Here is a 22055-nt window from a genome sequence, read left to right as displayed (position 1 = left end):
TTTTTAACCAAAGCAGGACAAGCTTGTTCTTACCCTACAAGGTTTTTTTGCCACTGTTCCAGCACAGTTCAAATATTTTTTGTTTCCATTTTGTACCTTCTGTTTCCTTTGATTACATTTTTTTTTTAATGTTCTTGGTGACCTGTTAGTTTTAGGCCAGAAAGATGAGGAATAGCTCTCTAGCCTGATTGCTCAAAAATTCACCATGGAGAGGGAGACCTTGTTTCAGACTTTATTCAGACCTGGGCCTGTGAGAACCTCATGAAGTTCAACTAGGGCCTGCATCTGGGGCAGGGCAATCCCAAGCACAGATATTGGCCGGGTGGAGAATGGATTGGGAGCAGCCCTGAGGAGAAGGACCTGTTGGTTGATGAGAAGTTCAACAGGAGCCGGTAATGTGTGCTTGCAGCCCAGAAAACCAACCATATCCTGGGCTGCATCAAAAGCAGCATGGTCAGCAGTGTGAGGGAGGGGATTCCCCCCCTCTGCTCTGCTCTCTTGAGACCCCACCAGGAGCACTGGGGCCCCCGGCACAAAAAAGACATGGACCTATTAGAACGAGTCCAGAAGAAGGTCGTGAGGATGATCAAAGAACTGGAGCACCTCTCCTATGAAGGAAGGTTGAGACAGTTGGGGTTGTTCAGCCTGGCAAAGAGAAGGCTCCGGGGAGACCTTACAGCGGCCTTCCAGTACCTAAAGGGGGCTACAGGAAAACTGGGGAGGGACTCTTTGTCAGGGAGTGTAGGGATAGGATAAGGGTAATGGCTTTAAACTAAAGGAGGGTAGGTTTAGGTTAGATATAAGGAAGAAATTCTTCACTCAGAGGGTGGTGAGGCCCTGGCACAGGTTGCTCAGAGAAGCTGTGGATGCCCCATCCCCGGAGGTGTTCAATGCCAGGCTGGATGGGGCTTTGGGCAACCTGGGCTGGCGGGAGGTGTCCCTGCCCATGCAGGGGGTTGGAACTGGGTGGTCTTTAAGGGCCCTTCCAACCCGAACCATTCTGTGATTCCAGGACCTAACGTCCAGAACACAGAGGAATATATTCATCAAGCAGAGCAACCACACGTCTCCCAGTGGTGGCAGTAAGTGAGAAAGGAATACAGCTTCATATTTCCTGAAATGATGCTCTAACCATCCAGTCACTGGAGCAGAGGTGGAGAGGAACTAGCACCAAGCTCTCTTCTCTCAAGCATTCTTCACATCTGATCTTCCAATTTTCTATCTTGTTCGTACACAACTGCTTTCTTTTACAACTAAATCAGTTCCCACCTGGCCTTTTTCAGGCAGATAATGATAAACCTCTGGCCAAACTGCAAGATTACTAAAACCTAACTGAAGGTGAAAGGGTCTTAAGTGTTTAAATTACTCAAGCATCTTGAAATTTGCCAGCATCTTTTCTTCTGGGATTCTTAGCGATGTAACACTTGGGATTCCTGTTCTCTAAGAGTGTCCTCCCAGTTCAGGACAAGCCTCCTGTTTGTAATCTAGCATTTAGTTAGAGCACAGACTGCAGTTTCAAGCTGCAGTGCTATTCATCACCTTTGACGAATGACTGCACTGCACAGCCTGTGGCAGGAAGCAGTCTTAGGTGGCAGAGATGCTCTAATCCACTTTTATAGCACTGAGGGAACCTGCCAAAAAAACACATCGTCTGTGATCAGCAACTGAATTCCACACATTTTAAAAATGACTTTCTCATGCAAACCTCTTGTCCTGCATTCCAAATGCAGTTTCCAGACATTTAAAATTTGCTTAGCCCCTTTAAGCACATGGAGAGTGTCCTCTGTTGCAATTCTCTACCTTTGCTGCAGGCTTTTAACAAAGGCAATTCATCTAGATTGTCACTTTCCCTACGTGCCCTGTAAGGAAACGCTGGCCGTTTGCAAAAGGCACTGTGTGTGTGTGGATTGCTTTGATCATAACAAGACTGGCCCACGATAACCATCTGGAATCTACACAGATATTTAGTGCGATTGTTTATCCAACTTTATGATAACATTAAATGGTGACCTCAAAAACAATTGCCACAATATTTTCAAATCACAGCCCTCCATGCACTCGGTTATTCTTTACACACACAAGTACACGCATCCATACACGATGTTCCCAGGAGAAATTCCAGTAAGCAGCGATAAAAACAGAACAAATCCACTCGGGCTAATAATAAAAAGCTTGTCCTGGAACATGTTATGAAGCTCTTGCACGGGGCAAACTTTCTTTGAAATCACATGGATATCCAGTTCCTAGAGCAAACATACTGGAGGCCAAAACACAAGTTTGCTTCAGGTTTCTTTCAGTCTGCTTTCCAGAAAAGTTTACCCAAGCAGAAGAGAACATAAACACTGAAGCAAGAATAGCCTGCTCCTAAGGCAAACCTCACATGAGCTAAAATCAAGCACTCTGAGAGCTCCACTAACAGGCTTCCCACCAAAGGTCTTCACTAAGAGTAAACAGATTCACAGCCCTCTTGGCCATAGTTAACAGCTCCCTCCTATCAACGATATTCAGACTTCACCCATTTCTTTTTACGTTGCCCAGAAACGACATCACTCTCCATGTTGGTTACTCCAGTGGTTAATCACTGGTAGGGATAAAAGTATGCATCAAAAATTGACATTTGGTTTAGGGTGGCTTCAAATCCTAGTAACTGTTTACAGGTTCATGCTCTGGACATACTTCAACAATACCGGCCGTCTCCCCCCCTTCAAGTTAACTGGTTCTTTATGTCTCTTTCCTCGCCAAAATAAGCAATGGCTTGGGTTCAACCCCAAGGAGATCACAAGCAACTGAAATCAATTATTTCCAACTCTCTGCTAAAGATCTCTCTGATAGCATCAGTTATTAAAAACAAAAACCAAGATCATGAACACATTCCCTAGCAAAGAAAATTAAATGTCCATGGTTTCTCCACAAAGACAAACCTTAGGTATTGCTCTTTAAGAGAATATTGTCATTTGGGAAGAATTGCATATACAGCAATTGAGAAAAATTAAACTGGGACCTAAAATTCTCCTCTTTTAAAGATGCTCAGTTGTAACCATAATATATTATAACACTATGTGATTTTTTTTTTTAATCTAGATGAAACTAAAATTGGAAATAAAAATATTTGACTCAGCTGACAAAAGTTTCATTTAATTCCATTAGAACATCACCATCTGAACCACAAACATGGGGTGTTTAATAACACGTTTAACTAAACTCCTCCATATAAAGCCAGGAAGCGAGTACAGATGAAGCTGTACTTGAGCATACTGACTTTCCACTTGAGAGCTTGGGTATTGGTTGTATTTTAGTAACAGTGAGATGGAGTGAGTAGCCCTAGGTTTTGTGAATCACTTCAGGACACATGATAAGGGCAGAATCCCACCCAGTGGCAGGACAATAACTGCATTTTCACAGCATTTGGAAGCTAGAAGTGAATCAGTGTAACCTTTACTATGGATTTTACATTATTCCTCAAGGTTCAGAAAACCAATGAAGTATTATAAAAATACCTGAAAAAAAAAATAGAAAGAAATTGTACTGAATCTTTGCCTTTTTATATTATTTTGCAGAAGTTGAACTACTTCCTGAGCACTCAGAAGCCAGACACTAGCTATTTAAGTCCCAGTTCATACACACAAAATCAAAACAAAAGCTGTTGGAACTAGCTGAAATGAAAATAGAAACCAGTGCTGCGAACTAGTTAAAATAACAGAGAGGAGTGCAGTGAATAATCGTTTTGGATGTATTTTCTCCTGAACTCCTATATTTATGCAAATATGTAAAACAGCAAAATTCTAGTAGTTTATCTGGGATTGTGTATCATAACACATAAAATAGCGGGGCTTCCTTAACCTTTAAATCACTCGTTCAATGGTCTGTTGGGCCACCACTAAGATGTTAATACTGCTAACAAATATATATAGGGGTTTCCAGAGATGTTTCTGCTCACGTTATTAGAAAACTGAGTAACAAATGCGTTACTGTGATCCCGATCCATTCACTGACATCGACACAAAAGACACTGCAAACTGAATCTGTCAAGAGAATGACTTATCCTCCTCGCCGAGGTGGTCTTTCTTGGAATGACTAGCTCAGTGTAGTCCTAGTGAGAGAACGCATTCAGGAATGGGACACCCTGGACCTAGAAGTTCAAGGGGAGGTTTCTAACAGAACTCAAAGACACTCTCTCGATCCAAGTCTCCGTCCAAAAAATCTGATTAACGCCTGGCAGGCTGACAAGGTAAACAAGGGGAAAGAAGCTATTGGCCAGGCAAATTAGCAGGGAAGTTTACTGGTTTCAAGATCTTCCATTGCTGACATTTTCCAGTAAAGCTCTCTTTGGTGCCTAATTTTGAAGCAGTTCCACACTGCTTTCCGAAGTCCCCACTTGTCACGGACCTGAACTGGATGGGTGGTGGGCAGGAGAGGGAACAGTGAGCATCCCCCCACTTTCTCTTCCTGCTATAACACCTTTCTGTTCAGTTCAGGGCCAGTAACAGGTTCTTGCAGCAATTCCAACAGCCCAAACTCTCAGAAAATACAAACACCCTACTAGATAAACAAGTGGGTCTTTTTTCCATTCCAATGCCTATTACTCTTTAGCATGCTCTGCTGACACTGCTGTCACTGTTCCAGTGCATTTTCTGTATTAAGGATGGAGGCTGACTTCTCGGAGCTGCTAATCTGGCACTGCTCTTGAACATTAAGTTAACCTCATATAGAGCCAAAAGCTGGTGACATTAGTGAAAAGAAACACATTGTTCACAAAGACTCCAAGTGGCTGGCTGGAGATCTTCACAACAGGACTATAAATCAGGACTTGCAGAACGAGTTAAATGCAAACAGTGCTTCAGAACACAGCTGGGGGTGATGGGTTTCAAGTCCATTTACCCTCCTCTCTGTAGTCACTGGGAACTAAAAAAACTTCCGTCCAGAAGCAGAGCAATTTTTATTTGTTAATTCACTGTATATGTAACTAAGAATGAAGTGAGAATTGGGAATGCACAAGAAACGTCCAATCAATCTCCTCAAACATGAAGGTGGTAAAAATAATTTCTACTTTTTACTGCTTTGGTTTGGCGTTAGCTTAGAGCAATCCCTTAGAAAAAGACTATGAAAATGTCAAATTAAAATGTTTCTTTCTGTTAAATAAACTGCTATTATATCCATCATACATCAATCTACAATTTCAGTTGCTTCTGAAGAAATTAAATCCTCAAGACTAATAGTTAATCCTTATTTTTTCCTAGGTTCTGAACAGGCTCCTTCCCCTTCCTTCCAGGTTCTGTTCAAGGTTGTAGTTATGTGAATGCCCTAAAAACCATCCTCACTCCAAATAAACTAGCTAATTACTTTGTATTTAAGTTTACACGTAGATTCATCATTCTTAAAACAATCTTCTTCTAAGCTATAAATATAGCAAAACACTAAATTTTTGGCATCACATTTCAGGAAAATCTGCAGAGTTCTGGCTGACTGATTATATTTCTCGAAGTATGCTCGATAAGAGCTTGCTCTCTACCAAGTATGAAACTCCCAAGCACGACCTGCCAAAATCAGTCCCTTCTAACATCAATTATCTATAGAGACAGGAAAGTGAACACAAAAGCCACACTGAAGTGCATTATTTTGTTATAACGACCTAATATTCTTTTTTAACATGCTTTTACTCTTTCTGTACTCATTCTACTGCCAATGTTGTTTCCTCAAGATGAATATTACCTACAGCAGGTTAGCCCCCACCATGTTCCATTTACGTGACTGTATCTATCACTCTGTGACTTCACGGCACTACAACACGCAGGTCTGGGCCTCAGCACAACAAACACAATGGGCAATGCGTGCTAAATGCTGGATGGGTTTCCCTTTTTATACCCTGTGCTTTTGGTTCCTCCATTCCCCAGTAAAATATTTTGTGTGCTTAAATGGTTCCTGCCTGAGAAGCGATTTAAAATACATGAGTATGACTATGAAAGTAGCTACCCTGAGATCTGCATTCATTCTTTGGGTCATCACTTTTGAAAACAGTTCCTAACTTGCTGCCTCTTCCAATTTTCTTTCATCCTGTCCCCTGCCCTCTCCTTCATAATTCTTTCTGGACAGTGTCTTCTCTCAGCTGGAGCAGACAGCACCACGACTGAGAGGCCAATACCCAAAATCTTGCCTCTTTTTTACAGAAGGTAATTAGAATTATGGTCTTGAGGAGAAGAAAGGACCAAAAAACTCAAAAGGGTCTACACAAAGACTGTATCTTCAAAACAATGCTTTAACACTGGCCGTCAGGGCTACTGTGAACTAGAACTACTGAGTTCCTGAACTGAAATGCCTTCAAGACAATTTGCTTTTAAATGTCCAGTTGGCAGATTTTGTAACAGCAACTCCAATTCATTGCTCCTGAACATCACATTTGTCTCCTGGGTTTTTGGTCACTTCCTTGTGTGAGGGTCTTCAAAGCACTTTCACAAACAAAGACTCAGTGCTACCTCTGTGAGGTTTGTGCCATGAAGAGCGCCAGGGTTGCACTGAGAGAGTAAATCAAAACATTGAATTGTTTCTTTATTACACAGTGCTGGAGGAGGAAAGGAGAAAGGGATATAGCCTACAAGTAAGAATATAGAGAATTCTTGTACATGAACAGTTAATTGTATTATTTCTCTGTGATCTCACCATTTCCTGTCCTTGATCCCCCTAATCCCTCATAAACTATGAATTTTTCCCTCTTCTGACAAACTTGCTCCTTTCAAGCTACCATAACTCAGAAATCTTCTGATGGACATGTCCCAAGTTTAGCAGAAAAGCTCAATCTTCCTGCAACACAAACCTATCAGTTTTGCAGCTGATCTTCACCAATAGCTCCTTTGCGTACACTTACAAAGCTCCAGCTTACTGCAGAGTCCTACTATGATGCAAATGTGGCGTGCATAATTAGATACCACCAATATTCAACGGTAAAGGCATTAAACCTGTCTGATCCTGTCAAATCACACATTACCTTCATGACTAGAAGCTTTCATTATGGTCTGTATTGAGCTCAACAATCAGCTAGAGAGAAAACTTTGTCCTCAGAAATCATTTATCCGGGAGACAAAAGCCACCACAATGTATCAGAAAAGAGAGAAAAAATATTTTTGTATATGTGAAGCACAAAGCCTACCTCTTTCTCCTGGTCTTCCTGGTTGCCCAGGAGTTCCTGGAAACCCTTGCATGCCTGGTGATCCTTGCTCACCCTGGGGCCCTGGAGCCCCTGGCCGACCTGGCTCCCCAGGAGGTCCTGCAATGGTTCGTGTTGAGACAGACTGGCTTGGAATCTGGTTCAGAATTGAGTTATATCTAGCCATATGACCTGTCAAGAGAAAAATGTCATCATTTTCAATTTGCAGTGGAGAATCTGGTTCAGTGAAATTTGAAAAGAGCACTGGCAGGCCCTCAAGGCTGTGGTCTGTCATGCTGGGGAACTTCAATAATGCGAAGTTGTGTGCTTGTTGATGGAGAAACAGTGGTTTAGGGAATATATAGAAAAGGCGAAGAACTATTGTGTAGAATCTCATTTTCTTGCATTGATGTGGGTTTTTTTTGGTATTTTGTCTGTAAAATTTTAAAATTGTTACTGCAAAAGCTTCTGTATAATCTAATAACTTGGAGACAATTTGAGGTCTTTTTTAGGTATCTGATGGTAATGAGCTCTAGTTGGACACAAATTCAGCTGAACATAAATCTAGTTGGACCATAAATACTGACAGTCTAGCCTAAAATGGACAGATTCCATGGATGCTCTGAAAAGCGTCATATTTATAAGCAATTGTGGCAGGAAGAGATGTATCCTAGAGATAGGAGCATATGAACTATCAGTATACTTACCCTGGATGAGTTGTTCACACACTTGACGAGCAACAGCACGCACCATTGCTTGGGACTGGAGATCACCCTGGATAACAAAAGCAGCAGTGTAATACTGTTTTATATCATTTCTGTCTTGAAAATGTTCAGTGCAATGAAAAACATTTATTATCCCTGTGAGATTATATCCTTGCAGATGAGAAAAAAGCCTAAGAAGTTTTGGGATTTCCCTGGTTGCCATTGGTGTTTTTAGCCAGCAAACAGAGGTCTGAGAAGATAACCCTAGTGAGAGATTTGCGAACATGCTTAATGCCACATATTTCTCACCTTCAAAATATTAACATAGCTATATATAAGGCAATGACTGGAACAGAAGAAAGTTTGCCTGATTGCACAGGAGAAAACTATTGTGCCTGTAAACACAGAGAACAATAAATCATTGCACAAAGCATTTTACAAAATACAAGGCCAGATCGGAAAAAATATGGCAGCTAACAAGTGAACATACTTACCCGCTCACCCCTTTCTCCCTTAGGTCCAGGAGCACCCTATGGAAAGATTCAATACAAAATTAATTCTTGTTTTGATCCATCTTAAAACTTTTAACCCCTAAATATTGTCTCCCTTGCATCATGAACAAAAACAAAGGTTTCAGGAAGCTATGTTAACAATAACGAATATACTTTTTCCATTTCAGTACTCATAAAAATGTTCACCTTTGTCAATTACATGGAGAATATATGACTTTCTCAGGGGTTTGTCACATACTGAATTCTCTTGTTTAAAATGGCAGCAAGGGTAGGCCACCAGGAGATATACTTCCATGGCTCAAATGGGTCTAACATTAGCATTGAATGTAAAGAAGAGAAGGCTGATGGGAGACAAAAATTGGTAGCATTTGCAGAAAATTTAGTATGACAGTCAAGGTAATACTGTAATGTTGGTAAGGACCATTATGCATTGGGACAAGATATATGGGGCAGTTATGACCTCACCAATGGAGGTTTTGGGGATAGGCTAAATATCTCTCAGGAGCTCCCGAAGCAAGGAAAGGTCTGCATGAAGAGTTAACCAGCTGACTGATACGTGCTTAAAACATAGTTTATCCTACTCGGGGCCGGGGGGCGGGGGGGAGGGAGATACGGACCTACAAAGACTGCAAGATTATTGTTAGGCCTATTTTATATTGCTCTATTTTGGGGAAAGATAGTGATTGAAATTCAATTAGTTTTCACCTACCTAGCTGTTTTTGTGGAACTACTAGAGTTTAAACATTTGCAGTAAAGGTCTTACATGGCTCACAGGAATATCTACACTCTAGGAGATTTAGTTGAATTATCTGGAACATGTGTTTGGATATGAATTGAACAGGCAACATGTTATACATTGATAGTAATAAGTTCCATAGCTCATCAAATCTTACTAGATTTCATGATTGCACTTAGAAACTATGCAGAATTGGGCATGAGGTTATTACCTTTTCTTACACATTATTAGTCATTTCACTCCCACTTAACCAAATAAATATGCTTGCATTGGACTAGGTCTCCAAAGCAAACCAGATTTTGAAAAAATAAAATAAAATCTGTTTTACAAATCAAGTCAAAAGTATACACTGTCACATTCAGGCACCTTTAAAACTTAAAGAGAATATTCACTTTAATTTGTGGGGGGAAAAAAGAGCACAATTCATAATTAATCAAGTGATCAAATGCTAAAATGTAACTACAAAATATATCTGAACCGTTACAGAGAAAAAGAGGTCCACTGTAAATCTTCTAGCTTTGTCTTTTATGTAATTTATACACTCATTTTATAATTGGATTCCTTTCTTCTAGTTAAACTGTTTTACTTGATAATAAATGAAATACTATTTGAAAGAAAAACTTAGGTTCTTAATACAGATTTTAGGTGTAGAGGGTGTAATTCTGAATGAAATTGCTGGTCGAACTTCCTGCAGCTGAAATTTATAGTGCTATTATAGAAAAAGCCATGAACATTAGTCAATTGCCCTGAGATAAACACAAAGTAATCACTAAAGACAGTTTTTTATTCATACAATATTTTCACAGTTTGAAAGTCAGAATAAACTTATGGAAATACTCAGGTTAATTAAAGGGCATACTTTAACTTGTAAAGCAAAGGAATAAAATGAGAAAGCAATGACACAGTGACCTCAAATTCATATACCGTTATGTTTTTACTTCTGTGTTTTAACCTTTTCTTTTGACTTTCTCATACTTGTATTCCAAACATTGTATGTAAGATCAACAAATAAATTACGTATGAAAAATGAACAAAGGCCGATATGACATTCTGATTAACTAGCTGCAAAAAGATCATAAGATATAAATCCTGAGAAGTTCTGAAAACAGTGAAGCCAGGATCAGAAACCAATCAATGCACAAGAGCAAATATATTCATATTAATTTATTTTACTCACAGGAGCTCCAACATCACCTTGTGGCCCCTGGCTTCCTGTAACACCTGGAACACCTGGAGCACCAGGTATGCCCTACAAGGAAGGGAGAAAGAAAATACTTAATGGTGGTGGCAATTGACATCCATGAGGCCCGTTAAGAGAAATAACTGTGATGGAGAGAATGTCCACAGAGCAATATTCTTTCACTTAGAATTTAGGGACCATTTAGAGTTGCACTGTTAAGCACAGGTACGTATTGAAAGAAGAAGGTCACACATTTTGTGGCAAAGTGTGATCCTTTACAAAATCCTAATGGCCAGTGACTCAAATAAGAGGAAACTGAAGCAGACCATTTTTCTTTTTTTATACATTACTGAAATTGAAATAAATAAAAATTATCCTCACCAAAAAAAAAAAAAGGTTAAAAGTTCCATTTCTGAATTTCAGAAAAATTATTAAAGCTGCTTGCTGACCTCTACCTCCTTGGCTCCTGAGGAGCCAAATATTAGGAACCAAATGTTAGGCATACAGTTCTATTTATTCTATGCAATTAGCAACACGTGTCATTAATGGAATGACACAGAAAAGATTTGGAAAGTATGTTAAAGCTGTAAAACATTTTTAAAAAGCACTAAGTATTAATTTAATTTATGTAATGCCAGAAATTAGTATAATTTAACTGCAGCAGAAAAAAACTTTATCGACTGCTCCTTACCAAAATCATGGACATGGAAAATTTTTTAGTCCTGTCCTGATAGCAATCAAGGTAATTGCTGAGGAGAAGCAGCAGTGATCTAATCCAGCCTGTTGTTCAGACAGAGGTCTAGTGTGGAAGTGAAGACAACAAAAGCAGGGAAGACAGGGAGTATGCAACTCTACAACAGTGCCGAATTTGATCTTGAGCAGGTTCTTTTATACCTTCTCCACACAAAAGGAGAAATGCTACAAATGGTCTTTCTGTGGTCACAGAATCATAAATGAGTCCTGAATTGCTAGTGTTTTTGATTAATTTATATATGTGCCACAGAAATTTCACGGGCTGTCAAGCTGCTCAGTACCACATAACCTGTTCTTATCATCTGTTTCTAGACAAACAGGGAGAAATCTTATACAATAGAATTTTCTCATTTCTAATACTTCTTAATATTTAATAAAACATTTCAATAAATTCCATCAGGTACTGTGAAGTACTACTAAACAATGGTTTCCATTCAGAGCTCAAAAAATAAGTGAGTCTTTTACAATTATTGAACTGATTTCTTCTGTTATTTTTTAATTTGGGAGCTTATTACTACTTCTGTTTATTAGTTCAGTATTCAGAAGAAAGAGAGCAAAAATCAGGAGACTGTCCATGGGATTTTACTTTTTTAATATCTATTTATTGTAATCAGTACAAACTGTTATGTTTCCTGATCTGGCCAACTGTAGCAAAACAACTTAATACTTCCAAGTTGTAGTGTATACTGTTTGTATGATAAAATCCTTTAAAATGGTAAAACACAAACACAGGTGATTTTTCCACATTAACAACAAAATTCCAGGTCTGGATTTTGACACCCTTATCCAGATGATCTTGGACTTCATTTGATCTCCTTGAAAAGAAGGGGACTGTACTCAGAGTCAGCACAAATCTGGGTGTTGGTTTTTCATATGCCATACCACAAATAAAATAGGTTATGCTTCAATATATCTGTACTACTCCACATCTTCCTGGTATATTTGAATTGTTCCTGACCAACAGGTTACCATGGACTGGGCAACCCAACAATTGTTGGGTTGACAGATAATTTCCCTTCAGATTACAGGAGAATAATACAGAAACCTTCTCCCTTGACTCAGTTGAATATGAGCTAAGTAAACAGCATGAGGATGGAGTGAGAAAGGTATTTCCAGGGAGCCAACATGGCAGGTACATCTCCTAGACACAGAAAGTTCTGCCAATTGAAGACCGAAGATGGTGGGAGAGAGCACTAAGGAGTACATGTTACAGGAAAAAGAGCACCAAGAGCACAGCCCTGAGAAAAGTACTTGCAAAAAACTGACTTGTGTTGCATGCTTTCTTAAACAGGAATGGATTGCTGAAACATGTCTAGTCCTGTGACACTACTGCTGTGTTCAGGGGGATGCACAGCTAGCCAGTGAGGGAAGTGACTGTCCCGCTTTACCCTGCACTGGTGCAGCCTCACCTCAAGTGCTGTGTGCAGTTTGGGGTTCCACAATGTAAGAAAGACATAAAACTAGTAGATAGTCCAAACAATTAAGAGCGTGGTTGGGCACTGGAACAGGCTCCACAGGGAAGTGGTCATGGCAGCAAGCTTGCCAGAGGTCAAGAAGCATTTGGCCAATGTTTTCAGAAATAGGGTTTGATTTGTAGGTAGTCCTGTGTGGAGCCAGGAGTTGGATTCCATGATCCTTGTGGGAACCTTCCAACTTGGGGTGTTCTATGATTCTTTACGATTTTATGCATGGAGAATACTCAACACCATCAGCAGTTTTACCTAAGTTAAATCTGTCAAAAAGATATTAACCTTACCTAACCAGCCCAGCTGAGAAGGATGAGACTGATTCTGGAGACAACATATATCTTGCTTGGAAGGCAGAATGTGACTTCTGCTGTCTTTCTCGACTACTCTGTGAGAGCATTTGAATACCTGCACACACCTCCAGCCACAGCAAATCTGAGCAATTCACTTCAACTAGCAATCCTAACTGGAATTTCTTACAAAAAGAATTCTTGCCCTAAATGTTAACAGCACTAATTTCCCTTATATAGTGCCATTATTTAGCTCAAGAACAAACTACCAATCTATTGGTGGAACAACTCTCCCTCCTTCCCATGGGAGACATTTTTTCTTGAGCTGAGTGAGAATGGAAAGCAATGACACTGGACAAGAAGCTCTCTGCCAGCCCTGTGAGTCATGAGAATTTTAGCTTCCAAGGAGAACCCTTGGCCTTGGCCTATCCACTGATGCCCAGATAACAGAGTGACCTATAATCCCCCAAAGTCCTGCTTACTTTTACAGTAACAAATTCCATGGGCAATACTCACCACTGGGCCAGGAGGTCCTTGTGGGCCTGTGGGTCCATCTTTGCCAGGAAGGCCCTAGGAAAGAAAAAATGTATATAATATTATCAGCTTTTTATAAATAATTTGTTAATCTGTTCCATTTCATCTAGAAGGATATCTCTTTTTCTCTTCTTCTTCTTAAATTAAGAACTGGTGGTAGTGTTTTTTCAGAAGAAAATTCTCTTACTTGCCCTGGGGAGGGTTTGTTTCTGGAAAGGAGCTATAATGTAGCCAATACTTTAAAAAATCCAGCTATAGTCTCACTGTATTTTTAAAGCAAGAAGTAGTAATACAAAACCCTTTGTAATGTCACTTTTCAGCTCAGGGTGAATTTCTCTTATAATGCTGCCGTAATGTGGTAGATGAGAGGGTACACTGGCAAACTTCTCTCCAACAAGATGGATCCTGTTCTCACTGGTTGCAACTGTTCATAGTCCCATGGATTAAGTGCTGAAAGATGATAACTGCGAGTATATCTCTCTCCCCAGCAATACTGTACACATGTACTAGCTATCACAGAGGTCCTGACTCAGGAAGCAGCATAATGAGAATTCGACAGGAACACTCATGTGGTTTACATTACGAACATGCTTCAGAGCTTCCAGAAATGAGAGCCAGAAACTAAAGATAACTTGGAGACTGGAAAGCAAGCAAATCAGAGAAGAAAGACTGACCAGATGTAGAAGAAAATACACTATCAGTAAAGTATTCTTGCAAATTAACCAAAGTACACGCTTTGTGTCCACATGCTATAAAGCGTAGGTTTCTGAGCAGCCTACTGATAAGTTAATTACTTAATTACTATACAAACTAAAAAGGAGAAATATGACCTTATTACTGGCTCAAGACCAGAATCTGGACGTATGAGTAGAAGGAAAATGAGGCTTTGAAAGTGTTTGTGCTCACACACAGAGTAAAGAACATTCTAGTTCTCAGTATCCTGTAGAGCTTCAGGGGAAAAAAAAATAGTTCCTTTTTTGTTTTATACTTTTCTTCTGAAATTATTCTTCTTACACTTTTTTAGTAATTAATATAGAATTAATATAGCATGGACTAGTATTAGCATGCTTCATGTAATTTGGAAACTGTGAATCAAAACTGCTTTCATGTGGCATAAAAAAATGGTTTGAGAATATTATCTCTCATGTACCTCAAAAGGATTGTTTTAAATTCCACCAGAATGGTGTTTCAATGGTAAAATAAGCCATGTAATCAATTCATGTTATGTCACCTATGCATCCTTTGGCTTGATAAGGAAATACTTTCCTATTTCACAGCATGGCCAGATGATTCCTGAAGCTTCAAGGTACAAAGCAGGTCCCCCATAATAATAAGAACAAAAGAAAACGTAATACCACAGTGGCACTGAAATAAAGATACTGTATCACAGCAGTTTTAAGACATATACAGAGAAAAGATGCAAGCCCAGCTCAATTCAAATAAATTTCCACAGTAAGAAAAGTATGTTCAGACTTCAAAAGTGGTATTTCTAGAGGAAACCAAGAATGGCATAAGGAACTTTGAAGTGCATTACAAACGATGAAATAGGTTTTCAGACACTCTCAGGAAGAAGCATTTTGTTGAAAAAATTCAATGACAGCTGTCAGCAATTTTATAGTAACATTGAAGCCCCTATATGATAATACAAAATAGACTATCAACGCATTTTCGTAATCTGTATGACCTTCAAGAAAATTGATACCTTCACATTTACATGTATTATTCCATTTTCAGGGCAAAGCTTTTAAATCTCCATTTATTTTTGATCAGTTCTAATGCAGGATGAAAATTGGTTGGACCCCCTTTAAGTGCTTAATTTTCCTAGTGGAGAAGGAAATGGAAAGCCTTCCATTGACTACTAAGATCTAGCATAAAAATAACACTGTACGTCCACCCCTTCTCCCATCCAAGTTAAAGAGTAGAGCTAACAGTATAACCACAAATATAACATTTTCTTTTAATATAATTCACTATTTCTTTCTTCTAAGCATTGTTCTTACTTTTGGCTGCTCAGGAATCATCTCCCATCTACTCCCCTAGGACTCATTTCTCTTGGCACTGTGTCTGTATTTCTTGGCCACATAAAATCACCTCCTACTGTACTTGTTAATCGTGAAATTGGCTATTTATAAATTACGTCAAAGAGAGGTTTGATTCACAGGAGAGGATGGCGATATCTATTTAGTCAGGTTAAAGACTAAACATCTTTCTTTGTGCTGCTCTGATGTTACTCAGATCACCTGATGGCCAGAAAGGATCTGATACTCATTCTCAACTTGTGAGCAGTGAGCAGAGGAGATTAGAAGGTAACAGGAAACTGGCAGAAAGACTGTGAATGTATTTCTTCTGGCTCTTTCTCCCATTAGTTTTGGTCTGTGTAATGCAGAGGAAAATACAGTACTCTGAGAATTCGCAAGCTGTACTCAGAGCGCTGAAGCCTTAAAGATGTTATTCGCTCTTCCATTTGCTGAAATTTCTTCTTTGCTTAACTATCTCCAGAATGCCTGGAGGGATTGCACAGCATGACAGCACTTTATCTCTGATGGGGTCATAGCCAGGGTAGGAATGACTGTGTACAAAGACACCAATGGGCCACTGCATGACCAAGAGCAGGATGGGACAGATTTAGATGTGTGACCTCAAATGTAGGGCAGTTTAGACTCAAGATGAGTATTATTTTGCAAGGTCAACTTAAACTGGAGCATATTTTGCTAAGAGCATGAAAAACAGTTATGGAGAAACAATGTAGCTACAATGATTTATTTTATTTTATTTTATTTTATTAGGGATGTTATTATTTGCTGGAATACAAATGGCATCAAAAAATATAGGCACCACTGAAATCCGTATAAAATCGCAACCCTGCTGAAGACAGTGAAGACTGCCACTGACTTCACTAGAAACTCTTCAGCTTTTGGTAGCTCAAACTTTGTGGAGAAGTGATTGTTCAAGTAGGACTAGACACTGGCAAAACCTCAACTGAAGCTACTGAGTTCAGGCTTGAAGGACTTCCACATACATCTTTTGAACATGTCTAAAAAAAACAACTGCAAGCTGGGACCCATGACAGCCTCACCTTTCTTTTCATCTTTTTCTGATGAAAAATTCTAAAAGTAATGCTCCTCCTCTCAAAACAAACCCCCGTGACCATCAGAGAAATATTACTAAACACTTTCAGTGTATTAATCTGAGGTGTAGCTCCCAAAAGATTTTGAAGCAATATGAGCTATTTTTAATTAAAGCTAACTCAGAAAAAGAGCAGAAATGTGGCTTTTTGGAAGCTTTGCTTAGAACATACACCTTTTATTTAATCACAAAAGACTAGTTCTGTCTCAGCACACAATAATAATGTTGACTGAGCATTTCCTCTCTTCCCTGTGAAACTACCAGTGCCATCTGTGAGCTGATAGTCTGAAATCAATTCCTTATTAATTCTTCATAATTTAAAACATATTTCTTGAATATTTTTGTTAATTACTCATGTTTTAACTCCAGTGTTTTCTGTGTGCTACTAAAATTAAAATCGTGAAGACAAGATTCCTTTCCTTCTGTATCTGCATCCCTCTGACTCTGCTTTTGCTTATAAATTAAACAGATCCCTAGAGCAAAAGACGTGGCACAGCTCCTATTGACATGCACAGCTGCACTTCTGCGCCTTCCTGGAAAAGAATCTGTGGTTCCTAGGGGACAACGGCTTGAATGTGAGTCACCAGCATGCCCCTGTGACAAAGACGACCAACCACATTTTGGCTGCAGGAGCGCAGCCAGCAGCAGGTTCAGCAGCAGGTTCAGCAGAGCTATCCTTCCCCTCTCTTCAGCACATTTAAGACTACCTCTGGAGTGCTGTGTACAGTTTTGGTCTTTCCAGTACAAGAAAGATCAACGTACTGGAGAATGTCCAACAGAGGGCCACCAAACTGGCCTGGGGCTGGAGCACAGGGCATATGAAGATAGGCTGAAAGAATGGAGTTTGCTCAGGTTGGAGGAGATAGAACTAAGGGGCAACCTTATTGCTGTTTAAACTACCTGATCAAAGGAAAAAGAGATGTGACCAGCCTCTTCTTAGAGGTGCACAATGACAGGACAAGAGACAGCAGGCACAAGCTGAAACGGGAAGTTATGATTAGATGTTAAGAAAATAATGCCACTACGAAGGTGATCAAATACTGACACAGGTTGCCCATGGAGGTTATGGAATCTTCATCCTTAGAGGTATTCAAGATAAAACTTAACATGGGCGTGAACAGCCTGATCTGAGCAGACCTGTGTGAGTGCAGTGTCGAACTAGATGATTTCTGAAGGTCCCTTCCAACCTTAATTCGGTGATTCTCTAAATCCTGCTTAATCCATGTTGATACAAACTGTTGACTGGAAATGGGTTTTGATCTCTGTATTGGGTTCAGTGCTGTTTAACTTCTTCATTAACAATGTGAACGATGGGGCAGAGTGCACTCCCAGGAAATTCACGGATGTAACAAAACTGGGGTAAGTGGCTGACTCACCAGAGTGCCATGCAGCCATCCAGAGGGACCCTGACAGACTGGAGAGGTGGGCTGACAAAAATCTTACCAAGTTCAACAAGGAGGAGTGCAGAGCCCTGCACCTGGGGAGGAACAACTCCAGGTACCAGTACATGCTGGGGGCCACCCAGCTGGAAGGAAGCTTTGCAGAAAAGGGCCTAGGAGTCCTGGTGGACACCAAGCTGAACATGAGCCAGTAGTGTGCCCTTGCCACTAAGAATGCTAGCAGTATCCTTGGGTATATCAGGCAAAGTATTGCCAGCAGGTCAAGAGGGATGATCCTTCCCCTCTAGTCAGCATTGGTGAGGCTGCACCTGGAGTGCTGTGTCCAGTTCTGGGGGTCCCAGTCCAAGAGAGACAGGGACACACTGGAAAGAGTCCAACGGAGGGCTACCAAGATGGTCAAAGGACTGGGGCATCTCTCCCATGAGGAGAGGCTGAGAGAGCTGGGACTGTTCAGCTTGGAGGAGAGGAGGCTCAGGGGGCATCTCATCAATGTGTATAAAGACCTAAAGGCAGTGTGCAAAGAAGACAGAGCCAGGCTTGTTTTGGTGGTGCCCAGTGCCAGAACAAGAAGCCCTGTGTACAAACCTGAAAATGAGAGGTCCCATTTGAACATCAGGATGCACTTCTTTACTGTTTAGGTGACTGAGCACTAGCACAGGTTGCCCAGAGAGGTGGTGGAGTCACCCTCCTTGGAGACCTCAAAAGCTGCCTGGACATGCTTCTGGGCACCCTGCTCTGGGTGTCCCTGCTGGAGCAGGGGTTGGACCAGATGGCCTCCAGAGGGCCCTTCCAACCTCAACCATTCTCTGATTCTATCATTAGGTTTCTCTTGCTGCAGCTGTGTAGATCTGTCCTCTCTAGTGGCCTGCATTTTACAAGAAAGAACAGGGATTGCAGTTGTGACCTAACTTTGGATAGTAGCCATGGAGATATGGGAAAGGGAAGACTTTTCCCCTCTCTACCTACACATATAAACAAAGGTCAGTCTCAGTCTGCTTCCAAACTTTCTACTCTTGGCTGAAAAAGATGAACCAAATGCACAAGAGAGTCTAATTACAGCCTACATACTCACCAGGAGCATGACATCAGTTTGGATTCTCTAGCATGTGCAATTCAAGCTGTATCTTTCAACAGGATATCCTTGAGAGAGTTGGTAGAGAAACACAATCTGTTCTCTGTAGTAAAACCGCTCTATATCGCCTGCTACAAATACGGTACAGTAAGAGAGGACACCAAACAACCACACCCCAGCTATAAAATGAAAAGAAAACATTTTCTACTTTATAAAATCTTTTATGACACTCTTTTATAACTGGGATCTGATGAGAGGGTAGGAGAATGTTCCTAGTACAGATTCTGAAATGTAGATTGAAACCAGTGGCCAGACAGGTTTAAAAATATTATCAGGGATAGTCAGAAAGTTTGCTTTGTTATCAGAAAATACATTTCTTCCTCTGATTCGACTTTCACACTGTATTATTGTTACATAACCCTTTTTTTCATAGGGAGGGTGTTTCATTATGAAAACAATCTTTGTATGAATTCACACAACTGACAGGGGAGATGCTGTAGTTTTTCAATGAGCTATTAAAATCCATGAAAAGCAAAATAAAATGGGGATTAAAAAGCAGAAAGAAGTTTTCTAGATTAATGGCTGAATTAAATTGCTAAGAGGAAGAAAAAAGATCTTTTCTCAACTGATTTCAACAGTAAAATTGAATTGATGAATGCTAGAAATCAAAACAAAAAGAAGGAAAAAGAATTGTAAAAGTGAACTGATCCCAAGTACCAGCAAGTGGAGGAAAAAATGCTCGATTCCAGGACTTCTTGAGTCTAATATCACATTATCCCATTTAGTGAAGCTCTCAGAGATCTCCCAATAAATATCAGTCCCATGCTTATCTCCCATTAAAACTGGTGTGTTTTAGCCATCTGTTTAAGTGCTTTACGGCACTGGCTCCATACTATAAGTAAAATATTTCAGCGAATAACAAATACTAACAAGGAAATGATGGCTAAGCTTAGAATAAGAAGAAAATCTCAGTTCTGGTAGTAAAATAGCTGCAAAACAGTTTGGCACCTTGGCAAACAGGTGGAAGCCCAACAAAGGAAACATAAAAAAGGCAATTTACTTCTAAGGAATTTTCCAGTTCCCCTTTGCTGCTGCTGCAGTTACGTCTTTCATAATTATGCCTTTCTCCAGTGCTTGGCCTTCAAAGAGACTGCGGTGAAATCATTGGTTTGAATCTTCACCCATTAAAAGCAATTTTATGTTGTCATAACTTCATGGGAATTAAATGAGTTAAAACACCATAAAATTAGTTTATCATTGTTTGTTGCCATAGAAATAATTGCTGCTGGACAATATTGCATAAGGGTCACACAGAGACATTAACAGGCTAACAGACCTCATTCTATGAGATCTAGGCTGTTTATCCAGTTCCTTTGATTAATACCAGAAGAAAGTGAACACATGAACCAAGCACTATTACATTATGTGTAAAAACTGGCAATTTCTTTAATTGCTCTGCCTCATTATAGACTACACTGGGGTCTTCTATAAAATAAGCTCCACATGCCCTTTCCAGGTTGTATCAAAAGCCTTTGCTGCACTAGTCTTCCCCCCAGCTTTTCTGAGAAATATCATCTCTCTGCGTCAACCTGTTGAGTTCCACGTGTAGGAGAACCAGATCGTTTCTGAGCTGCTGGCTAACACAAAGACATGGAGGCTGAGTGCCTCCACTGCTAAAGACAATAAATAAAATAAAAATTCTGGGTACTCTTCGCCCTGAATTGCAGAATGCTTTGTTTCACTAGTGATCAGAAATGCAGAAAGAGGAAGCACATATAACTCACATATACAGTTTCTACAACCAAACCACTTCAGCATGGCTACAGTCAAGATTAGACAAGCATGGTGGCAAAAAATCCAAATGTCCATCAGGCTCTGGGTCTTTATTAAACTGAGGATGAACAGGTGACACCAAGCTTGGGGAATTTAGGGGGAAAAATACAATACAGTCAAAGAGAAGAGACTGAAAACATGCAAAAAATGAGCTTCTATATAGAAAGCGTTACAGTTTTATAAAGTAGAAAAAATAATATATTTACCTTCATATTTCACTACAAGTTAATTGAAAATTAGAAGGCAATTCGTTTGATTAAAATGCTCATCTGATGATAATGCTATGTAAATCTTTATCATAAAAATCACTTTCTTTTCTTTATTTTAGAAAAAAAGCATTCATTCATTGCCTAAATTCTATGGTAACTTCAGTGGAGTAACTTGCATGCTTAAAGCATGTGCTTAAATTCACAATAGTGGAAGTATTTAAGCATACGTTTAAACTTATAGTAGTGAGCTCAAATCATATCACTACAGAGATATTTTTTTTAGAACAAGTCCACAGGATAATGCCAGAAATCTAAGGAAGGTCCAGTTTTCTCAGAAATTAAAGTTACATCAAAATATCCCCAAAAAAGAATCATACACATGCAAATCTTGTTGAAGGGAAGCTGAAAAGTCATATTTAATAGAGAACTTCTGCTGTATACAGTAACAATGCTATCGTACTGTGACACCAATCACCTGCTAGCACCTGGCTAACAGTGAAATGAAAGGCCTTCCAAGGAGAAAGGTTTAACTGCACACTTGAATATGAAGATCTATTTTTTTTGCTCATTTCTACACAGGCTATATGTATCTTCATCTACCAGAAGCAGAATTAGGTTGACAATTTCCATATTGTCATTCAAATTTTCTTTACTTCGGTAGTTTCTACAGGTGTTGCTTTACATTCAGTATTAAATTCCCTTGCAATCGTCTTTATTATTCATTAATTAGCTAGAAAGCAAATTTAGATCATTGCACTACATTGCATGCTAATTATGCAACATTTTCCCACCACCTAATTTTAAACATGTAAGCAAATGAACGAATTGGCAGCACTGGGCACAAGTGACATCTATTCCTATGAAGTGTGTTAAATACAAATACAGTGCATGGTTCCCCATTACTCATCTAGTATTTCTCAACCTTGATTTAGTAGAAAGAAAGAGTCTCCACCCTATCTCTGCCTTTTCTGATGACTGGCACAGAGTTACAGGTCTCCAGATACAACAGAATTTATGTGACATAACCGTAATAAATCAGCCCCACTGGGAAACATATTCATTATGGAATGGAAACTCTTAAAACAAATGCAAAATTGTTCAT

General features: G+C 39.7%; 1 protein-coding gene across 1 annotated transcript in view; it reads right to left on the bottom strand.

The window, feature by feature from the left end:
- COL14A1 (collagen type XIV alpha 1 chain) overlaps positions 1-22055 on the bottom strand; it is a 126920-nt gene that overhangs the window by 5091 nt on the left and 99774 nt on the right. Inside the window, 5 exon segments of the mRNA XM_035556281.2 lie at positions 7142-7330; positions 7846-7912; positions 8337-8372; positions 10268-10339; positions 13296-13349. Coding sequence (XP_035412174.1) covers positions 7142-7330; positions 7846-7912; positions 8337-8372; positions 10268-10339; positions 13296-13349 — 418 coding nt within the window.

Source organism: Cygnus atratus, chromosome 2 (assembly GCF_013377495.2).
Source record: "Cygnus atratus isolate AKBS03 ecotype Queensland, Australia chromosome 2, CAtr_DNAZoo_HiC_assembly, whole genome shotgun sequence".
Lineage (NCBI taxonomy): Eukaryota > Metazoa > Chordata > Aves > Anseriformes > Anatidae > Cygnus > Cygnus atratus.
The sequence above is the reverse complement of the archived record's forward strand: the minus strand, read 5'-3'. Positions and strand labels throughout refer to the sequence as shown.